This window comes from Peromyscus californicus, unplaced genomic scaffold, assembly GCF_007827085.1.
Source record: "Peromyscus californicus insignis strain IS unplaced genomic scaffold, ASM782708v3 Scaffold_9__1_contigs__length_137607984, whole genome shotgun sequence".
Taxonomy (NCBI): domain Eukaryota; kingdom Metazoa; phylum Chordata; class Mammalia; order Rodentia; family Cricetidae; genus Peromyscus; species Peromyscus californicus.
The window spans coordinates 93,864,282-93,882,564 of NW_026294617.1; the positions used below are offsets into that span (position 1 = coordinate 93,864,282).

At 40.5% G+C, this 18,283-nt stretch overlaps 2 protein-coding genes across 8 annotated transcripts in view; one reads left to right on the top strand and one right to left on the bottom strand.

Moving 5' to 3' along the window:
* The window catches only part of Sass6 (SAS-6 centriolar assembly protein), a 35,640-nt gene extending 22,879 nt beyond the window's left edge, over window positions 1-12,761 (top strand). For 2 of the 5 annotated variants that reach the window (XM_052731365.1, XM_052731369.1), the window contains 4 exons: window positions 986-1,114; window positions 8,658-8,752; window positions 9,878-9,972; window positions 10,115-12,761. In XM_052731365.1, the coding sequence (XP_052587325.1) occupies window positions 986-1,114; window positions 8,658-8,752; window positions 9,878-9,972; window positions 10,115-10,221 (426 nt within the window). In that variant the 3' untranslated portion in view covers window positions 10,222-12,761. The other 3 variants (XM_052731366.1, XM_052731368.1, XM_052731367.1) reach the window with 3 other exon arrangements.
* Window positions 12,762-13,052: 291 nt separating this feature from the next.
* The window catches only part of Mfsd14a (major facilitator superfamily domain containing 14A), a 34,850-nt gene continuing 29,619 nt past the window's right edge, over window positions 13,053-18,283 (bottom strand). For 2 of the 3 annotated variants that reach the window (XM_052731375.1, XM_052731374.1), the window contains 3 exons: window positions 17,032-17,129; window positions 15,643-15,806; window positions 13,053-14,373 (listed from right to left, as the gene is read on the bottom strand). In XM_052731375.1, the coding sequence (XP_052587335.1) occupies window positions 14,167-14,373; window positions 15,643-15,806; window positions 17,032-17,129 (469 nt within the window). In that variant the 3' untranslated portion in view covers window positions 13,053-14,166. The remainder of the gene's footprint in view (window positions 14,374-15,642; window positions 15,807-17,031; window positions 17,130-18,283) is intronic. The other variant, XM_052731376.1, reaches the window with a different exon arrangement.

Sequence of the window (18,283 nt, forward strand, 5' to 3'; positions counted from 1 at the left end):
TTCGTAGTTGTGGCTTCTCTAACCACTAACAGTTCTGGCCTTAACACACGCCCCTGGCTTAATCAGTAAGACATAGAGACTCAGACACTTATTTCTACTCCCTAGTAGCTTGTAATCAGTCAATGGTAAAGTTCCACTTTCTTTAATCTTTCCCTCAAATACTCTGACATGACTAAATTCAGCCTGTCAGTCCCTTTTACCACTTGCTGAGACTCCTTAGGGTCCCTCATAGTTTGCAGGCCGCATCATATGGAGCAGTAATCCCAGCTGGACATCAGGGATGTTGCTGGCTAAGAGTGGTTGCCACTGATTGTTAAATTTAGATGCCTAGTTGAAGTTTTAATCTACTGTGATAAACTGTAGATAAACATTGTGGAAAACTTGGAAAAGATTGCTGCTAAGTTGGAATGGGGTACAAAAAGAGAAACAGTTGAATCTTCACTGAGTGCTGTCCAACAGCTGTGTAAAGGGTATCTATAGTGCAGCCACTGGCTTCAGAGGCGATACAGGTGGCCTCTTTTAAGAAACTTGGTTCTCATGACATTGGTTAATGCTGGTGCCATGATATTAAAATTAGTACAAAGCATTTCTTTCAGCTTGTCTGCTAAAAGACAATAGTCTTAATTTTTATTCAATCTGACAAAATTATTTATCTCTGAATGGACTGTTGATGACTCCAAATCTTCCTTATACCTTCTCTGTCAGTAGGGCTAGGTAAACAAGGTGCCTTGGCAGTCTTTGTTTTAACCCCATTCAAAGGCAAACCCAGTAGTTTCTTTGAACCATAATAGCTAGTCTGGAGGGCCCTCTAGGTGGACCAAAGAGGTTCCACCCTCTGGTTACTAAAAAGCAACATTTTGTGGTGTCTTCTAGAGAAAATTGGCCCCTGAGATATCACTGTTAACTAGTAATGATTACTAGCAGACATTTTGCTTTCTGGGTTAGATATTTCTCATCTCCAATCATTTTATATTTTGTTTTTTAGGTTGATAATAGACTAAATTACCCGAGCTGTGGAATTGGCTATCCTGTCTCCTCTGCGTTTGCATTCCAGAATGTTTTTCCTCATGTAGTATCTGCCAAAAACACCAGCCATCCAATCTCAGGACCAAAGGTAGCCAAATGAACTGTTCTGGAAAATTATAGAAACTTGTTGGCATATAAATATGTTTCACCTTTTAAAAGTGTGTTTGTTGCTCAGCTGCTAACTGGTAGGTAATGTATTAGATGATTACTGAATATCTAGCATATGCTTAAAGGAAATACAAGTACCAAGTGTTTGCAGAATCACTGCAGTTTGTAAAGCCTAGATTGTTGTGGACTATTACTTTAACTAGGCAAAGATGTGTTACTTTTGTTTATACTGTGGAATATTACTTTAACTGTGTAAAGGTGTGTTGTATTTGTTTATGCTGCATTTGTATAATTATGTAAAGATGTGTTGCATTTGTTTCACCTTGCCTGCCTAAGGCACCTGATTGGTCTAATAAAAAGCTGAATGGCCAATAGGTAGGCAGGAGAGGGGTACGCAGAGCTGGCAGACAGAGAGAATAAGTGGGAGGAGAAATCTAGGTTTGAGAGGAGGAGGAGGAGGAGAGAATGAGGGAGAAAGAGAGGGAGATGTCTGCCTGGGCCAGCCAGCCAGGGAACCACAGCCAGCTAGATGGAGTAGGACATAGAGGAAGAAAGGTTAAAAGGCCTGAGGCAAAATGTAGATGAAGAGAAATAGGTTAATTTAAGATAAAGAAAAAAAGCTGACTAGAAACAAGCATACGATAAGGCTGAGCATTCCTAACTAATTAAAAAGTCTCTGTGTCATGATTTGGGAGCTGGTTGGTGACCCAAAAAGAAAAAGCCTGTAGCACTAGAGATCAGTCTGTGGAATCTTGGCTTATTTCTTCTCATCTCTCCTTTTTTTTTTTTTTTTTTTTTTTTTTTTTTTTTTTTTTGGTTTTTCGAGACAGGGTTTCTCTGTGTAGCTTTGTGCCTCTCCTGGAACTCACTTGGTAGCCCAGGCTGGCCTCGAACTCACAGAGATCCGCCTGGCTCTGCCTCCCGAGTGCTGGGATTAAAGGCGTGTGCCACCACCGCCCGGCTCATCTCTCCATTTTTATTCATTGTTTTACCGAGTCAACAAGCTGAAGAAAGATTGCTAACATCATGCTACTAGCATACTGTTTTCTTACTCTCTTGTCAGAGTTTATATGTCTAGGGCAGGCTTATAGCCAGCAAATTCTGAAATGCAGTTTGGGTGACATTGTCACAAGTGGTGTATGAGAAGTAATCAATCTTCTCATACTTGATTTATTAGCAAAGATTTTTTCCTGTCCAGTTTATTTCTTGATCATCATTATTATAACTAATATTTGGTGCTTATATGGTGTTCTTAAATATATGGGCAGTCTTTGTTTTTGATTTTTCATTATTACTTTGTTGTTGAGATGGGTCTTACTATGTTGTCCTAGGTACCATCTTCCTGCTTCTGCTCCAAGTAGCCGGAATTACAGGGACACAACACTGTTCCAGGCTTCTCTGTCTGTCTGTCTGTCTGTCTGTCTGTCGCGCTCCCTGTTATGTGTGTGTGGGTCACTTGGGAATGGGAAGGAGGCCTCAGAGTACAGCTTGTAGAAGTCACTTCCCTCCATCTGTTATTTAGGTGCCAATGGCTGAGCTCAGGTCCTCAGACTTAGCCACAGACGCCTCTGTCCTGTGAGCTGTCTCACTGCCGACCTCTCCTCCATGGTTTGCTTCTCAGAACCCCATTTCATGATTGCTGTATTTTCTTTTTAAAAGATTCATTGTGGGCCTGGAGAGATGGCTCAGAGGTTAAGAGCACCGACTGCTCTTCCAGAGGTCCTGAGTTCAATTTCCAGCACCCACATGGTGGCTCACAACCATCTGTAATGAGATCTGGCGCCCTCTTCTGTATGCATAATAAATAAATAAATCTTAAAAAAAAAAGATTCATTGTGAGCGTGTGCCACTTCAAAGTGTATGAATACAACTCACAAGGAAAGATATATCCCTTACTGAATATTTAAGTTCTGTGCTTTTCTTGTTTGTTTTTACTGCTGAGGGTAAAATATGATCAAAAAATATGGAAGAGCTGGAGTAAATGGCTCAGCAGTTAACGGCACTGGATGCTACTGCAGAGGTCCACAATCTGGTTCCTGGCACCCATGTCCGGTGGCTCACACCCTCCTGTTAACTCCAGCTCTAGGGAGGGACACCCTCTTCTGGCCCCTACAGGCACTTTGAAGTGACTGTTATTTACAGTATAATTTAGTGGTTTAGGAAAATAGAGCTGAGCGGTGGTGGCCACGCCTTTAATCCCAGCACTCAGGAGGCAGAGGCAGGGGGAATCTCTGAGTTCAAGGCCAGCCTGGTCTACAGAGCAAGTTCCAGGACAGCCAGGACACAGAGAAACCCTGTCCCAGAAAACTAAAAACGAAAATAGGATCTGGGTGGGCATGGCAGCGAATTCCTATAATCCAGAGGCTGAAGCAGAATGCTCAAAGCCAGCTTGGGCTGAGCATCGTGGCACACATCTTTTCTTTTCTTTTTTCTTTTTTAATTTATTTATTTATTTATTATGTATACAGTGTCTTTTAATTATGTTTTCAGTGCTCTGTCTGCATACATCCCTGCAGGACAGAAGAGGGCACCAGATCTCATTACAAATGGCTATGAGCCACCATGTGGTTGCTGGGAATTGAAACTCATGACCTCTGGAAGAGCAGTCAGTGCTCTTAAACTCCGAGCCATCTCTCCAGCCCGTGGCACACATCTTTAGTCAGGAGGCAGAGGCAGGCAGATCTTCTGTGAGTTTGAGGGCAGCTTGGTCTACAAATCAAGTTCCAGACCGTCAGGGCTACATAGTACATAGGGCAAGTGTTCTCAAAGCACTTGGGTATGCTACCAGTAGTCTGATATTTTAGATCTGCCTCCATCCGAGAGTGTGCGTCCTCCATTTAATTGTCATCATTGTGATCAGTGAATGGAAGTGTCTCATTGTGGTTGTCACTTTCATTTCCCTGAAAGTTACCAGAGCTGGGTGTGGTGGCAAATGCCTTTAGTTCCTGCTCTTGGGAGGCTGAAGCAGGCTGATTTCTGTGAGTTCTGGGACAGCTAGGGTTACAGAGAGACCAGGTTTCAGAAAAATTAAAGTTACTGAGATTAAACTCCTTTCATGTTCTTTATTGTTCTCAGTATATCTGTTTGGTGAAGTTCTTTTGAAATCTTTTCTCAATTAAAGAAAAACTTGTTGGGAGTTGCTTCTCTCCACCATTTGAACTTAGGTCATCAAACTAGGCAGTAAGCACCCCAATCTACTGAGCCATCTCACTAGCCCCGTTTCCAAATTTATAAACAATTTACTATGAGATGATTCTGTGTGTATTCTAGACTACGTCCTCCATCAGATGTATGATCTGGAAATGTTTTCTGTCAGTTCGTAGCTTCTCCTTTTCTCTCATCTATTTTCCTTCCTTTCTGCCCCGTCCCCATGCCTCTCTCCCTTCCTTCCTTCCCTCCCTCCCTCCCCTTTTGTTTTGTGACTGAGTCTCCGTATGTAGCCTGGACGGTCCTTGAACTCGTGTTTCTCATCCCTTAGTCCTCCTGAGTGCTATTGCAGGTGTGACCCACCTTACCTGCTGGCTCCTTTTTATATTGTTGATAGCTTTTTGAGTCATGGAACTTTGAAATTTAATAGGGAAAAAAAATAGATTTATTTTATGTGTGTGGATATTTTTGCCTGCTAGGCAAGCCCTTTGCCACTGAGCTGCATCCTCAGCACCTTAGTCTGTTTGTAGAGAGGGCCTCGATCTGTACTCACGCTGGCCTTAAGTCCATTCTCCTACCTTCGGCTTTCCAAATGCTAACGTTAGATCTGCATGTCCCAACCACTGTGCCCTGCTAAGATTACTGATCTCTCTCTGCTGGCTCCATTCTACTGTAGAACCTATCATTTGTTTGTTTTTTCTTTTTTCAGTTTTTAAATTCTTGTTTCCTTTTCTTTTCTTCTTCCCCTTCGCTCAGTGCCAAGGACAGAATCTAGAGCATTGTGTATTCCAGGTGTTAAGTTTCAGACCCTAGACAAACAGCTGAGGTGCCTATTTAACACAGCAAAGTTGGACCTGGCCACCAGGTTCTCCCAGCATCCCTCAGTCCCTACCTGTTACAGGGTATGGCTGGCATACCCAACCCTTACCCTGACCTTTCCAGCCCAGGGGCTGAGCTGCCCTGCCCCCAGAGGCTCTTCCCTATATAATCCAGATATTTGGGTTCCCCGCCCCTTCTCTCTTGGACCTCTGGCCTCCTGGCTTCCGCACCTAGTTTCCTCTCCTCCTCTCCCTTCCCCTCCCACGCTCCCACATGGCCCAGCTCAGCCTGGTCATGTCCACTCTGGACCCTCCCTCTGGCTGTGCTCTTCCACACATCTACAATAAACTTTCTCCTCCACCATACTTAGGAGCAGTCATGCCCTTTCCTCTTTCTTTCTTTTTTTCATTCACCAGGCAGGTGACCTACCACCAAGTTATATACCCTTCAGCCCTACGTTTTTTAATATTTGTTTCATGAGTGTTCTGCTTAAAGCATGGTTATAATGGGTGCTTTAAAGCGTTTTCCTGTAATCTGATGTTCGTTAGCCTACGGTGGTGTCTTTTGAGTTCTTTTTTCAATACACCTAGTTGCTTCGATTTTCCTGGTCCTTTGTTAAATAGTTAGGACTGTATTCTGGATAGTGTATTGTGAGATTCTAGAGTCTGTTTAAATTGTAAAGAAGAAACTTTTTAAAAAAGATTCTTACTCAGGCTGGAGAGATGGCTGCCCACCCAGAGCACCCAGATTGATTTCCCAGCACCCACATGGCAGCTCACGACTGTCTGTAACTAGTTCCAGGGGATCTGACATCCTCACACAGACATACATGCAAGCAAAATACCAATGCACATAAAAAAATAAATAAAAAGGAATCATCAAAATAATTAAAAAAGATTCTTTGCTGTGGGATGTCCTATATGCTGTGAATATATGTTGCTATGATTGATTGATAAAACGTTGATTGGCCAGTAGCCAGGCAGGAAATATAGTATAGGCGGGACAAGCAGAGAAGAGAATGCTGGAAGCCGAGGAGAGACACTAGCCTGCCGTCCAGGGAGCAGCATGTAAAGGCAACAGGTAAAGCCACGGAACACGTGGTGACATATAGATGAACAGAAATGGGCTGAGTTTAAGTGTAAGAGCTAGACAATGGTAGGCCTGAGCTAATGGCTGAGCAGTTTAATTAATATGAGCTTCTGAGTGATTATTTTATAAGTGGTTGTGGGATCTGAGGGCCTGGGCAGGACTGGAGAAAACTCCAGCTACAGATTCTTAGTTGAAGTTTCAAGGTCTGATCTGTTTCTATAGACTGTGTTTTCTGGTCAGCTGTTTTTATAGGATTTGCTTTACCATTTGTATCTATCCCAAATGTGCAACATCCAGCGACCATTCTGTGACCTGTCAGCAGAACCCCTTTGGTTCTTTGGTTGGAGTCAGATTGTGCATGTGTTGCTCCTAAGATAGTTTTGTAATTTGTATTTGGTGCTGAGAATCATAGCTTGTTTCTTAAATGTGCTCTGCCCACAGGCCGGCAGTTTTAGATAGTTTTAACATCATTGTGTTTGATCTCAAGGTTTGCCTGTTCCTATTTGCTTCCTGTATTTTGTATCTTTTCCTTGTCTTGATTTTGGGGACTGTTGGTGATACTTTACACAAATGAGAGAAAATGTGCGATAGGATACTTGTATTTGGCTATTTTGTTTAATGTGATGCCCTCCATTTCCATCAATATTGCTACAAATGATTTGAATACTCCAGTGTGTAGTGTATGTGTATGTGTATGTACACACACCGTATTTCCCTTTTATATTTTAATGGGCATCTAGGCTGATTCTGTGTTAGCTGCAGTGAACTGTGATGTGGTGAACATGGGTGTACATTTATCTCCTTTGTATTCTGGCTTTTATTTCTTTGGGTGTACACCCAAGAGTGAAGTAAACTCATAGAAAACCCATGGATAGTGTTTTGAGGACCATCTGTATTGATCTTTACAGTAACTGTGTTTATTTACATCCTCACCAACAGGGTATGATTCCTTTTTGCCAAATCCTCACCAGCATTTGCTAATTTGTTTTTATTTTGATAATTCCACCTGGGGCAAGAAGTTACTTCATTGTAATTTTGTTTTCTATTTCCCTGGTGGCTAAAATCATTGAGCAGTTTTTCCATATTTTTATTTCTTTGGAAAAGTATCCATTTAGATCATTGGCATATTTTAAAATAGATTCCTTGTTTTGTGAATTTTTTTGGTTTGTGTATTCTGGGCATGAATTCTCTGTTGGATATGTGATAGCAGATATTCTCTCCCATTCTGCAGATTGTCTCTTTGATGACTGTGTCTTTTTCCATTTGTCATTTTTTGCTTTTCTTTCCCATGCTTTTGTGGTTCTGTCCAGAAATCATCGCCGGTCTACTGTCTTTTTGAAGTGTTTTCCCTTTAGTAGTTTCAGAGTTGCTGGTCTTCCATTAAGGACTTTTCATCCATTTTGAGTTGATTTTTATACAAGGCAAGAGGGTAAGTTCAGTCTTTGGCGAGTAGATATCCACATGCCCAGCCTCGTTTGCTGACAAGGCTGTTCTTTCTCTAATGTATGTTTTTGGTACCTTTGCAAGAGGTGGTTGACTGTAGCGTCATGGGTTTACCTCTGGGTTCTGCCCCCTGTTCCATCGGAATGTGCATCTCCATTCGAGCCAGCCTACCGATACGTTGGTTACGGTGACTCTGGAGAGTACCTTGGAATCAAGTATAATGACGCCTCCGGCTTTGCTCTGGGCTCCAGATTGCATTCTCTGCTGGGTCTTTTGTGCTTCTGTGTATACATTTTAGGATTTTTTTTTCTATTTTCTATTTCTTGGAAGAATGTCTTTGGGCTTTTGATGGGAAATTCATTGAGTTTGCCAATGAATGAATAGAATGGATATCTTAACTATATTAACTTGTTCAATACTTTTCATGTTTTAATTTCTTTCTTCAGTGCTTTTAGTTTCACTGTAATTTTGTACTTAAGTATTATTCCTTGCTAGTGTTTGCTTTTTGTATTTATTATTTTTGGTTATTTTAAAATTTAAATTCAAATGCTTTACTTAGAATTTTTAAGTAAGTGTAACATCCTTTGAAAGCCTTTTAAAAGGCATGGTTTTCAGAATACACAAGGTAAATCTGTTGTTGTGGTAATAGGTTTTGTTTTGTTTTGTTTTTTGCGTATTTTTGAGACAGAGCCTTGCTGTGTAGACCAAGCTCTCTTCAAAGTCTTGATCGTTCCAGCACATGGGGTATGGGCACTTGCTACCAGGCCAGCCAAGCGCTGGCTGTTCAGTCCTGCAGTCGACCTGAGTGCGTTAGTGTCCATGTCCAAGTTCCCGTCGGCAGTCACTCTTACTCACTTGCTTTTTTTGTGAGGAAAAGTCAGGTTCTCTTAAGTATCAACAGAGTGTAAAACACAGGCAAAACCTTTCATTTTATTGTTGAGACTAACCAAGAAGTAAAACCTAAGCTCTCAGCTCAGCCTGGAACTGCCTCAGTTCCAAGTTCATGAGCTATGTTCTCCCCACAGGTTCAGTTTAACTTGCAGCTTACAAAACCAAGCACATCGATAGACACACAGCCAGGAACAGCTGCTAGCAGGCCTTGTTCAACTGATAAGGAAAAGTAAGTACTCAGTGAGCTGCTCTGGGCTGTGAAAAAGGAACCCTCTTGTATATGCTTTTCAATTACAGGATCCCGCTTAGATGTATGGTACAAGACTTTGTTAAAGGTAGACTGTTCTTGTAAACATTTGGATATGTGTATAGACATCCTTTTTAAAGCACATGCCTTTAATTCTGCCACTCAAGTGGCAGAGATGGGCAGATCTCTGAGTGCAAAAGCCAAGATCTTGTCTCAGAAAGAGAGGGTTACAGAGATGGTTCAGTGATGCTCTTCCAGAGGACCTGGGTTTGATTCCCACACCCACATGGCTGCCCACAACCCTTTGTAACTCCAAGGGAGATCTGAAGCCTTTTCCTGGCCTCCAGGGGCACTACACACATAAATGCAGGCAAAGCACCCATACACATAAAAGTAAACAAAATACATGCACAGAACTTTTTGGATTAATGATATTCTCAAGTCAATTACGTATTTTTTTTTATCATGTGTCACATACTTTTTTGTTCTAGTAGTATATTTTATTGTCTTCAATAAACTGCAGATAATATTCTCAGTGTATATAGTTTCTCTTGTGTTTTCTCGTCCCTCTGTGTGTGTTTGCCATGATATAAAATCTTATGGTACTTAGAGAATTTTCATTTCTTGTATAGTCCTTATCCCAGTTTTTAGTATAAATTTAATACTTGTTTAGAAGGAATTTATTTTATATATATATATATATATACACATTTATTTGCTTAAAAAAAACCAGTGAGGAGTACACAGGTTAAGTGTCCTTTATTCGAAACATTTGAGACCAGCGGTACTTCAAGTTTTTGGAATATTTGCATATACATACTCAGTTATCTTTGGATGGCACCTAAGCTGGAAAGAAAAGATGGCTGCTTCTCCTACACAGCCTGCAGGGATATTATGTACTTGGTTCATGTCGTTGTTGTATTTCTGGTGCACTTTCTCATCAAATGGGGTCAACAGATGTTGGAGTTGACAACTTGTGGTATCATGTGGGTGGTCAAAAAATTATAGAACATTTTGAATTTGTCGACTAGGGACATTCAACACACACACATAGAAAATGAACAATAAAATGAAATTTAAGACCTAAAGATTACTTTTTTTTTTAAGTAGTGAAAATTTAGGACTGGAATCCAAATACTTGAAGAAAAGAGAAGATAGCATTCCTTTACGTGGACTCAGCCAGAATCTATTTAGTACTTCAGGTGAGGAGACGCTGCACTGGGTATGGTAAAGTTTCATTAACTGTGTCTAAGACTGCAGTAGTAACAGGCTGTATGGTAAAGTTTCATTAACTGTGTCTAAGACTGCAGTAGTAACAGGCTGTGTGTTTGTTCTCTTTGGCAGACCATCAGAAAGACGGCATGCTGGGAGCATCACAGACATCTTCCAAACCCACAATTCTCCCCTCTTCCTCCTCAGCGTATTTCCCTGGGCAGCTGCCAACTAGTTAACCCAACACCTTTGATCTTTCTCACTGACAGTTTAGAAATTGAAGTGCTTAATAATCCACTAATAACCAAACCACCTTTTCCTCATTCCTGGTAGCTCATCTGGATCCTGTTATACTGCTGCCATTTACAAACTTAGGAGATTGTTAAAGATTCTGAGTAAATGGTATTTTATTCTGTAAACAGAATGCTTCAAAAATATCACTGAATTTTATCAGATTTTGATTAACAGTTGGTCTGAATAAGAAACACCCTAATGAGAAATGCACCCTGCAAGGGAATAGTAACATGCTGAAGAAAGCTTGTGATTCATACTATCACGTTTATTAGCGAAACATCCTTAATTTGCCACCTGAATATTGGGAGAAATAGCTTCAGCCTGTGATTTTTGATCTGTACACTCAAGTCCTTACACTTTTAAAGTTTGTTGTTTTGGTTCGTTTTTTCTTCCATTTTTTTATACATATATAAAAATGGACATATAAAAAAAGAGAGTAATTTTTTGTTGGCTTGTTTTTCAAGCCAGGGTTTTTCTATATAGCCCTGGCTATCCTGGAACTCGCTCTGTAGACTAGGCTGGCCTTGAACTCAAGAGATCTGCCTACCTCTGTCTCCCAAATGCTGAGACTAAAGGTGTGTACCACCATGCCTGACTCATCCAACATATTTGGACTTCTTTCCCCTCCCATCTTCGCCCAGGTGGTCTACACCTCCCTACCCACATAATTTCATGTTTTTTTCTCCCTCAAAAAGAAAAACAAACAAACAGTAAAACAAAAAATACCAAACCAAAAACAGTGAAGTCCATTTTGTGCTAGCCAACTATTCCTGGGTATGGGCCCTGCCCTGGAGTTTGGTTGAAATATCCGGTGACACTCTTAAGTACTTTAAATAGCTAGAATGAATTAAGTATTTATAGTGAGTAAATTATTTTCCCTGAAACATCTGATCTATGAAATAATTTTTACATAAAAATAATTTGGACATTGTATTTACATGGCTAAAATGCTTTAGTCATCTGGGCTGAGCTTAGAATACAAAAATCCTTCAGGGGAATGGCATCATGAATATTCATGGTATTTTTATAGATTCAAAATTTGCACTCAGTGTTAATAAAGAAAAATTAACTATAGGAATTTACAACTTTCCTTCTCACTACTAAAACTTCTAAGAACTATTCCTTAGAAATTAAGTAGTTTATAAACCTCCACCATGGGGGCTGGATAGATGGTTCAGTGGTTAAGACCTTGCACTGCTTTAGTGGGGGACCTGAGTTCAGTTCCCAACACACATGTTGGAGTGGTTTAAAATAGCCTGGAACTCTGGCTCCTGCGGATCCACGGTCCTCGGCACACACCATACTTGTGTGCAAATAAATATCACATATGAACATCCATACAAAATACAAAATTTCCTACATCTTTAACCTTAAGGGTCCCATTTTGTTTTCTTTTCTTTTCTTTTTTTTTTTTTTTTCCAAGACAGGGTTTCTCTGTATAGCTTTTGCGCCTTTCCTGGATTTCGCTCTGTAGACCAGGCTGACCTCGAACTCACAGAGATCCGCCTGCCTCTGCCTCCCGAGTGCTGGGATTAAAGGCATGCGCCACCACCGCCCAGCCCATTTTGTTTTCTTATTTACAACTACCCAAAGGAAATTAAAATCCTCCTAAGACCCCAAAATCTTATTTGTAAAATGCTAACAATCATGTGATAGCTTTAACAGTTTCAAAGAGCTGAAGAAATGGCTCAGTGGTTGATGGCTGCTCTTGCAGAGGAATAGGTTCTAGTCCCAGCACCCACATGACAGCTCACAACTATGTCACTAGAGATCCAAGAGACCTGTTACCCTCCTCACGTCTCCGAGTACATTAGGCATACACATTAAAAAGCAATTTTTTTTAAAGTACATCAAGGTAGTGTTGACTTTACTAGGGCCACAGGAACACAAGGATCTTTAATCTCACTTTCAAGATGCTGCCAACTGCCAGCTACCTTCAACAAGAGGTGTAATGAAAAGTTCAGTGATGGGTAAGAATATCACCACCAAAACTACACAGAGAAACCCTGTCTCGAAAAACCAAAAAAAAAAAAAAAAAGAGTATTGTTATAATTACTTGAAAGCACTTAATTCTGGAAAGAAGTCTTTGGACAATGCGGGACTGTTGTAAATACTGTGTAATGTACATAAGGGTTGTGGCAGGCTTTGGAAGGGATATATGACATATGTAGCTTTTTAAAAAAGATACTCCTACCCTTACTATTTATAAACACACATTTCCAAGATAGGCCAGCACATTTCACAGCAGCTATCTACCCGAGTGTCTCTGTGCCAAGTGTCCATGCACACAGACCATGCTAATTCTTTGCTCTACCTCTTCACCTTTGGCTTGAAATTGTTTTGTGGTGTATAACTGTACATGTGTTTATAATCAAAATGTTGCTGTTAATGCTATTTCTAAAAACTGTGACCTTTGTTAATAAAGTACAAACTTGAGAGTTTCATATGCCAGAAGCATGTTTAGAAAATAAAAAACTGACTTGCATCACCTGTGGTTAGGAAATCAAACTTGAGAGTTTCATATGCCAGAAGCATGTTTAGAAAATAAAAAACTGACTTGCATCACCTGTGGTTAGGAAATCAAGTATTTCCAGTTGATTTGCAAATGTTTCATTTTTATCTTCAGGGGTTTTTGGTTAGGTGAGGGCAAGCGAATGGACTGCAGGAGGTAAGTTAAGGTAAGACTTGTTTCTGTAAAAATGCTTATGGTAACAAATAAAGCCCAAACAGGCCTTACAGGGACTCACAGATCAAGACTTGTTTAAAAAGAAAAAAATCATTAAAATATTTAATTTTATTAACAGAATATTTACATTTTGAGACCTTATTTAATCATAGTGAATGCTCCAAGTTTAAAAAGCATTAGGCAGTAACCACACACAAGATGAAAACAGTGTAAACTATACAATACTTTATGTACAATTTTTACAAAGTAACACTTTTTTTAAATAATATAACTGGACACAAAAATATACACTTTAGAGAAATTCACATCAGTAATTGTATAAAGCTCTCTTCTAGGGTCCTGAAAATTTAGGACAAACATTAGCTCTGTAAATAAAGTGTTACTGTGACAGTCCTGAAAGGCCACTATATATATTTATCTACATATAGATATCACATTGACATTTTCAAGGCTACCAGCTTTACTCTATAATTTTTAGACTATGTATTTCAAGTGTTGAGGTCCTTATGAGTATGCAAACATCAAAAGGATAGTGGTATAAGAAGCAGAACACAGATGTATAGGCTCTGACCACCCCAATTTAAATTCTAAGTGGCTGATATTTCCATACTTTAAAACAGTAGTGAATAATGTTTTAAATAAAATTATGGCAAACAAGCTTGGAACATGATTCTCGTTTTCTACAATTTTCACAAGTTTTTGTTGTCTTAAATGCAAACAATTCTTTACCATTTCTTTATTCTAGTGCATCTGCATTAAGGCTTTGAATTATTTGACCCAAGATTTTACAATATTAAAATCTGACTCAGGCTTTTACAATGTTAAAGCAAACAGGTCCACAACCATACTACCTACCATGTCACTGAGTCAGCATGAACAGAGGTAAAAGCTCAACACTTAAGGAAATGGTAGCAGAGACGTGCTAACAGCGGAGTTACATATATAGCTTTTAATTAAAGATGTATAATAAAACAGTTTAGTGGCAAGAGATTGGTGCTAATAAACAAAAGGTTTCTTTTAGAAAGAAATTGTAACATCTTTGGAAAACTGTCCGTTTCTTTCTTTAGTTCCCACGGAGTTCATGCAGGTATTTCTTAAGACAATCTTAAAAGTACATTGTAGATGGAAATGGAATGTACATCCAGAACTATAGGTGAAAACTAAGACCTGGGTGTTGAGAGAAAAGTCTTCCTGATTCCGGTCCTCACACATTTGTGTCCTGGAGTAAAGGTTCTTTGGCCTCTCCTGGCGCTTGTGTACTATGAGGATGGCTGTGACCACCACAGTGCTTTCTCCAACTGCTGGACCTTAAACTTAAATTAGTATGTTCCGGAATAAACAAGGCAACGAGCAGAGCCAGCAGTACCGAACAGGCTCCAAAGAGGAAGGGGGGACCAGGGATGATGGAGTTCTGAGGAAGAAACAATAGTTAGGGAGTTTGCACAGACACTTTCCCCTAAAATTGCTTAGCAACTGTTTTTCCTCGGATTTTTTGTTGTTTTGTTTTTTGAGACAGGGATTCTCTATATACAGCTCTGGCTGTCCTGGTGGCCTCCAACTCACAGAGATCCTCCTGTGGGATTAAAGGCGTGTACAACCACCACCCAGATTTTTTCTAAGCCAATGACTCCATTGAAGCAACAGTTATAAAATACTTCACATTCTTACAGTAAAGTCCTGCACACAGACTTACGATTATCTAGACAACTGTGCATTGCTTTCAGCACAGCACCTGAAAACAGGTGTCCATGCACCTCCACCAATCTGCTAGTCCCAAGAGGAAGACAGGAACCTCAGAGTCAAGCAAAGCTACACATACTGACACCTACAGAATCAATACCTTTTTTTGTTTGTTTCAAAAACACAATATTGCTAACCACAGAAAAAACAGGTAAACAGATTTTATTTTAGCCCCAGATCACATTCATTCTGACACAAAAGCCTGCACGGTCAGGTTTTGTTTATGTGGCCCACTTTTTTTTTTTTTTTTCTTCTTTTAAATTTGGAAATAGGCTTGGCTGGGGAAAACTCTTGCTAAATCAAGGAAACGGAAGAGCTGTTTGCATTGGCTCAATGGTTCATGTGGCTTGGCGTTGGTAATGTCAGTTACAAGGAGGGAAATAAAGCAAGCACATCAACAAACGCATGCATAACCGCCTCCATCTGGAGACGGGTGACAGCTGTGATACAGAAAAGCAGCATGGAATGCAGAAAGAGCTGACATGCCATTACATACAAACGGACAGTGGCTTTGAAATGATTCTTCATTCTTAGAGGAAAAGGATGCACAGACAATTCTGCAGTAAGGTACTCCGAAGAAAAGTTTCTTGGACTTTAAAGATTAACTTTTGTTTTAACGATGTCGGGCTAAATGGAGGGCCCGTTCATGCTAGGCAAGCTCTCTACAGCAGGGCTAAAGCCCCAATCCATTGGGGTTTCATCTGACCTAAAAGTACACTAAGCACTTCAGGTGGGCATCATTGGCTGCTCATGTGTAATCTCAGTATTCAGAAGGCTGGGGCAGAAACATCAGCACAGGCCACACAGTGAGTTTCTGGAACTATAGTGGGCTCTGTCTCAGAAAACCAGAAACAGTTTTACATTAAAGCTTTTGTTTTCAAAACTATCCTGTAGTCCAGCCAAATAAATGGGACATTTTAACATGCAAATGAAGAATTACCTGTTCAAAGTGGTGCTGAGGGCTTGTGTTTGTCCCCAGGTCTGAACCTGTGATTGGCAGTTCTTTAAGTTCCACATGGAATATGTAGAAAATGAACCCATAAAGGGCTGGTCCCAGACCATTGCACAATCCTCGGATTCCTGTTATCATTCCTTGAACAACACCTACATGTTTAAAGAAATCATTTAGCACATTGTCCTCTTGCCTACTCTAAAAAACTACAAACATGCAATCAATCTAAACTGAGACGGTTAGCAGATACTACCAACTTACTCTACCAGAAGTCATCAGTAGTTCCTGCCCTACGTTCTGTACATGCCAGCCCAGACATTACAGGATGAATTCTGGGTAGCAAAGGACACCAGCCAGGAACTCAGAAGTACATTAAAACTGTCACACACAGTTTGTTACTCAGTCAAATATATACTACTGAGTTTGATTTCAATTTCTTTAGGATCATCTTGTAAATAAAAATGCAACTTGTTTTTAACCACAGGCCTTTCCTTTCTAAGTGACCATTTTACTAAGTGACCACTGCCACTGCTCTACCCTCTCTTCTCTTCTAGCCAGGTACACAAAGGACCCTTTTCATCTGTTAGCATGCCAACAGCTAAATGTTCCTACCACAAAACCCTTTTATATTTACTCGTGTCTCGTATCTATAGAACACTGAAGCTACAGCATTTTAAAGGGTTACAATGAACCCTAAGGTACTATCATGACAGCAATATGACAGCGAAACTTCATTAGGAAATCGGGACATGAATGTGCACTGTCCCTCACAGGCTCAGGTGTTGAATTTCAGTCCCTATTAGTAGTGCTATTTGGGGAGGCCCAAGAACCAGAATGCTGGGGTGAGTTCTTGGAAACATAGCTTGTTCCTGGCTTCTTCCTATCTACTTTCTCAACCACTATGGTGAGTAGCTTCTATATTCTAATCACATGCCTGCCCCTGCTGACATATTCCTCCCTCTGGACCTACAAACAATGAGGCCAAGCAACCATGGACTGAACCCTTTAAAAACTCTACAACCAGAGCTGGAGAGATGGCTCACAGGTTACAAGCACTGAATGCTCTTCCAGAGAACCAGGGTTCAATTCCCAGCACCCACAAACAGCTCACAACTGTCTAGAACTCTAGTTCCAGGGTATCCCACAACCTCACACAGACATACATGTAGGCAAAACACCAATACACATTAAAAATAAATCATTAAAAAAACAAAAAACTCTATAACCAATATAAATCCAGTAAGCTGTTTCTGTCAGGCACTTTTTCATAGTGATGCAAACGCCCTAACAGCCAAACAGTCGATATTTAAGACAAGGGACGACTAGCCACCTCAGAACCTGCTTTCCCACAGGCAGCAAACGTTCCTATCCACTCACCCTGTTGATCGGCATCAGCAGTCCGTGAAACAAGGGCACTAACAGCTGGAAAGGTAATGCTAGACATGGCTGCCACTGCCCCAGCAGCCCACATCATCCTGTAATCAGAGCAGCAAAACAAAAATTAATACTGCTTCTCCATTTTACCTGTCCAATCAAACCAAGTCATCCTGACTGTGCAATGGCTGTGGTACAGAAAAGAGAAGTGTACTTTCTCTGTTCCTCTAATTGGCTCTGGGCAAGTCATTTAAAGGTATATAGCCCTGTGTACTCTGGAAACAGTAACTACTTGTTCACAAAGATGGTGTATTTGTAAAACTGGGTTGTCAAGTTCCAAACCATGATGTACATGGAGTATTCTGTGGAAAGTTGAGAGGCTATGTGGAGGATTAGACATACAATTAGTAAAAAACATCAAGTGTATTTAAACATCGAGGCCAGTAATCATCCAAAGTTCCCATGGATCGTGTTTCAGTTTAAAGAGCACTGACTGGATATAATCTTGAAAGTATAAAGGGAAGTAAGCTGGATGTTCCTGGCTTCTTGTTTGAAATACTTCACATATGTGAAAAAAAATACTTCACCTCTGCAAAAGCTGTACTGGAAAATACATCACCCACTAAAACACATTCTTAGTGTTTACTAATAATACCCAAACCCAAAGAGGTGGGCAGCCCACCCACCCATCAACAGGAGCCTGCAGGAAAGCATCCTATAAGACAAGCTGGGCCTGGTGCGTGAGCCAGGATGGGACAAGTGGACTGTGCCCACTCACCCTGCCAGGGAGGAACACCAGTAAACTTTCCCTCCCAACTAGAAAGAAAAAACAGATGTAAGTAAGGCTTTTCCCCAGAACCCCATGCTATTTCCTAGTAACAAACTGATTACATTAAATGCACCTAACAGATTCAATAGCTTAATAATCTCATGTCAAAAACAAACAAAATCCTGCCACTATTTAGCCTTAAGCCAGTCTAGAACATACAAATGTGAGAAATTGTACTATGCATGCTCTAAAGCCCAGCAAGAAGCAGGCTGAAGTCAGTCAATGGCTTAGCTGAGAAGGAAGAAAAGGGCAGGGCTGGACATGGTTGTGCACACCTGTAGTCCCAGCACTTGTGAGGCTTAGGCAGCCTTAGCTTAAAAGGAAAGAAAAAAGGGAACATGTCTCAAAAACAAAAAAACACACAGAAAAAAAATTTTTGATGGGGGTGTGGCCATAGGTAGGCTTCCCATGCCCCACACCACACCA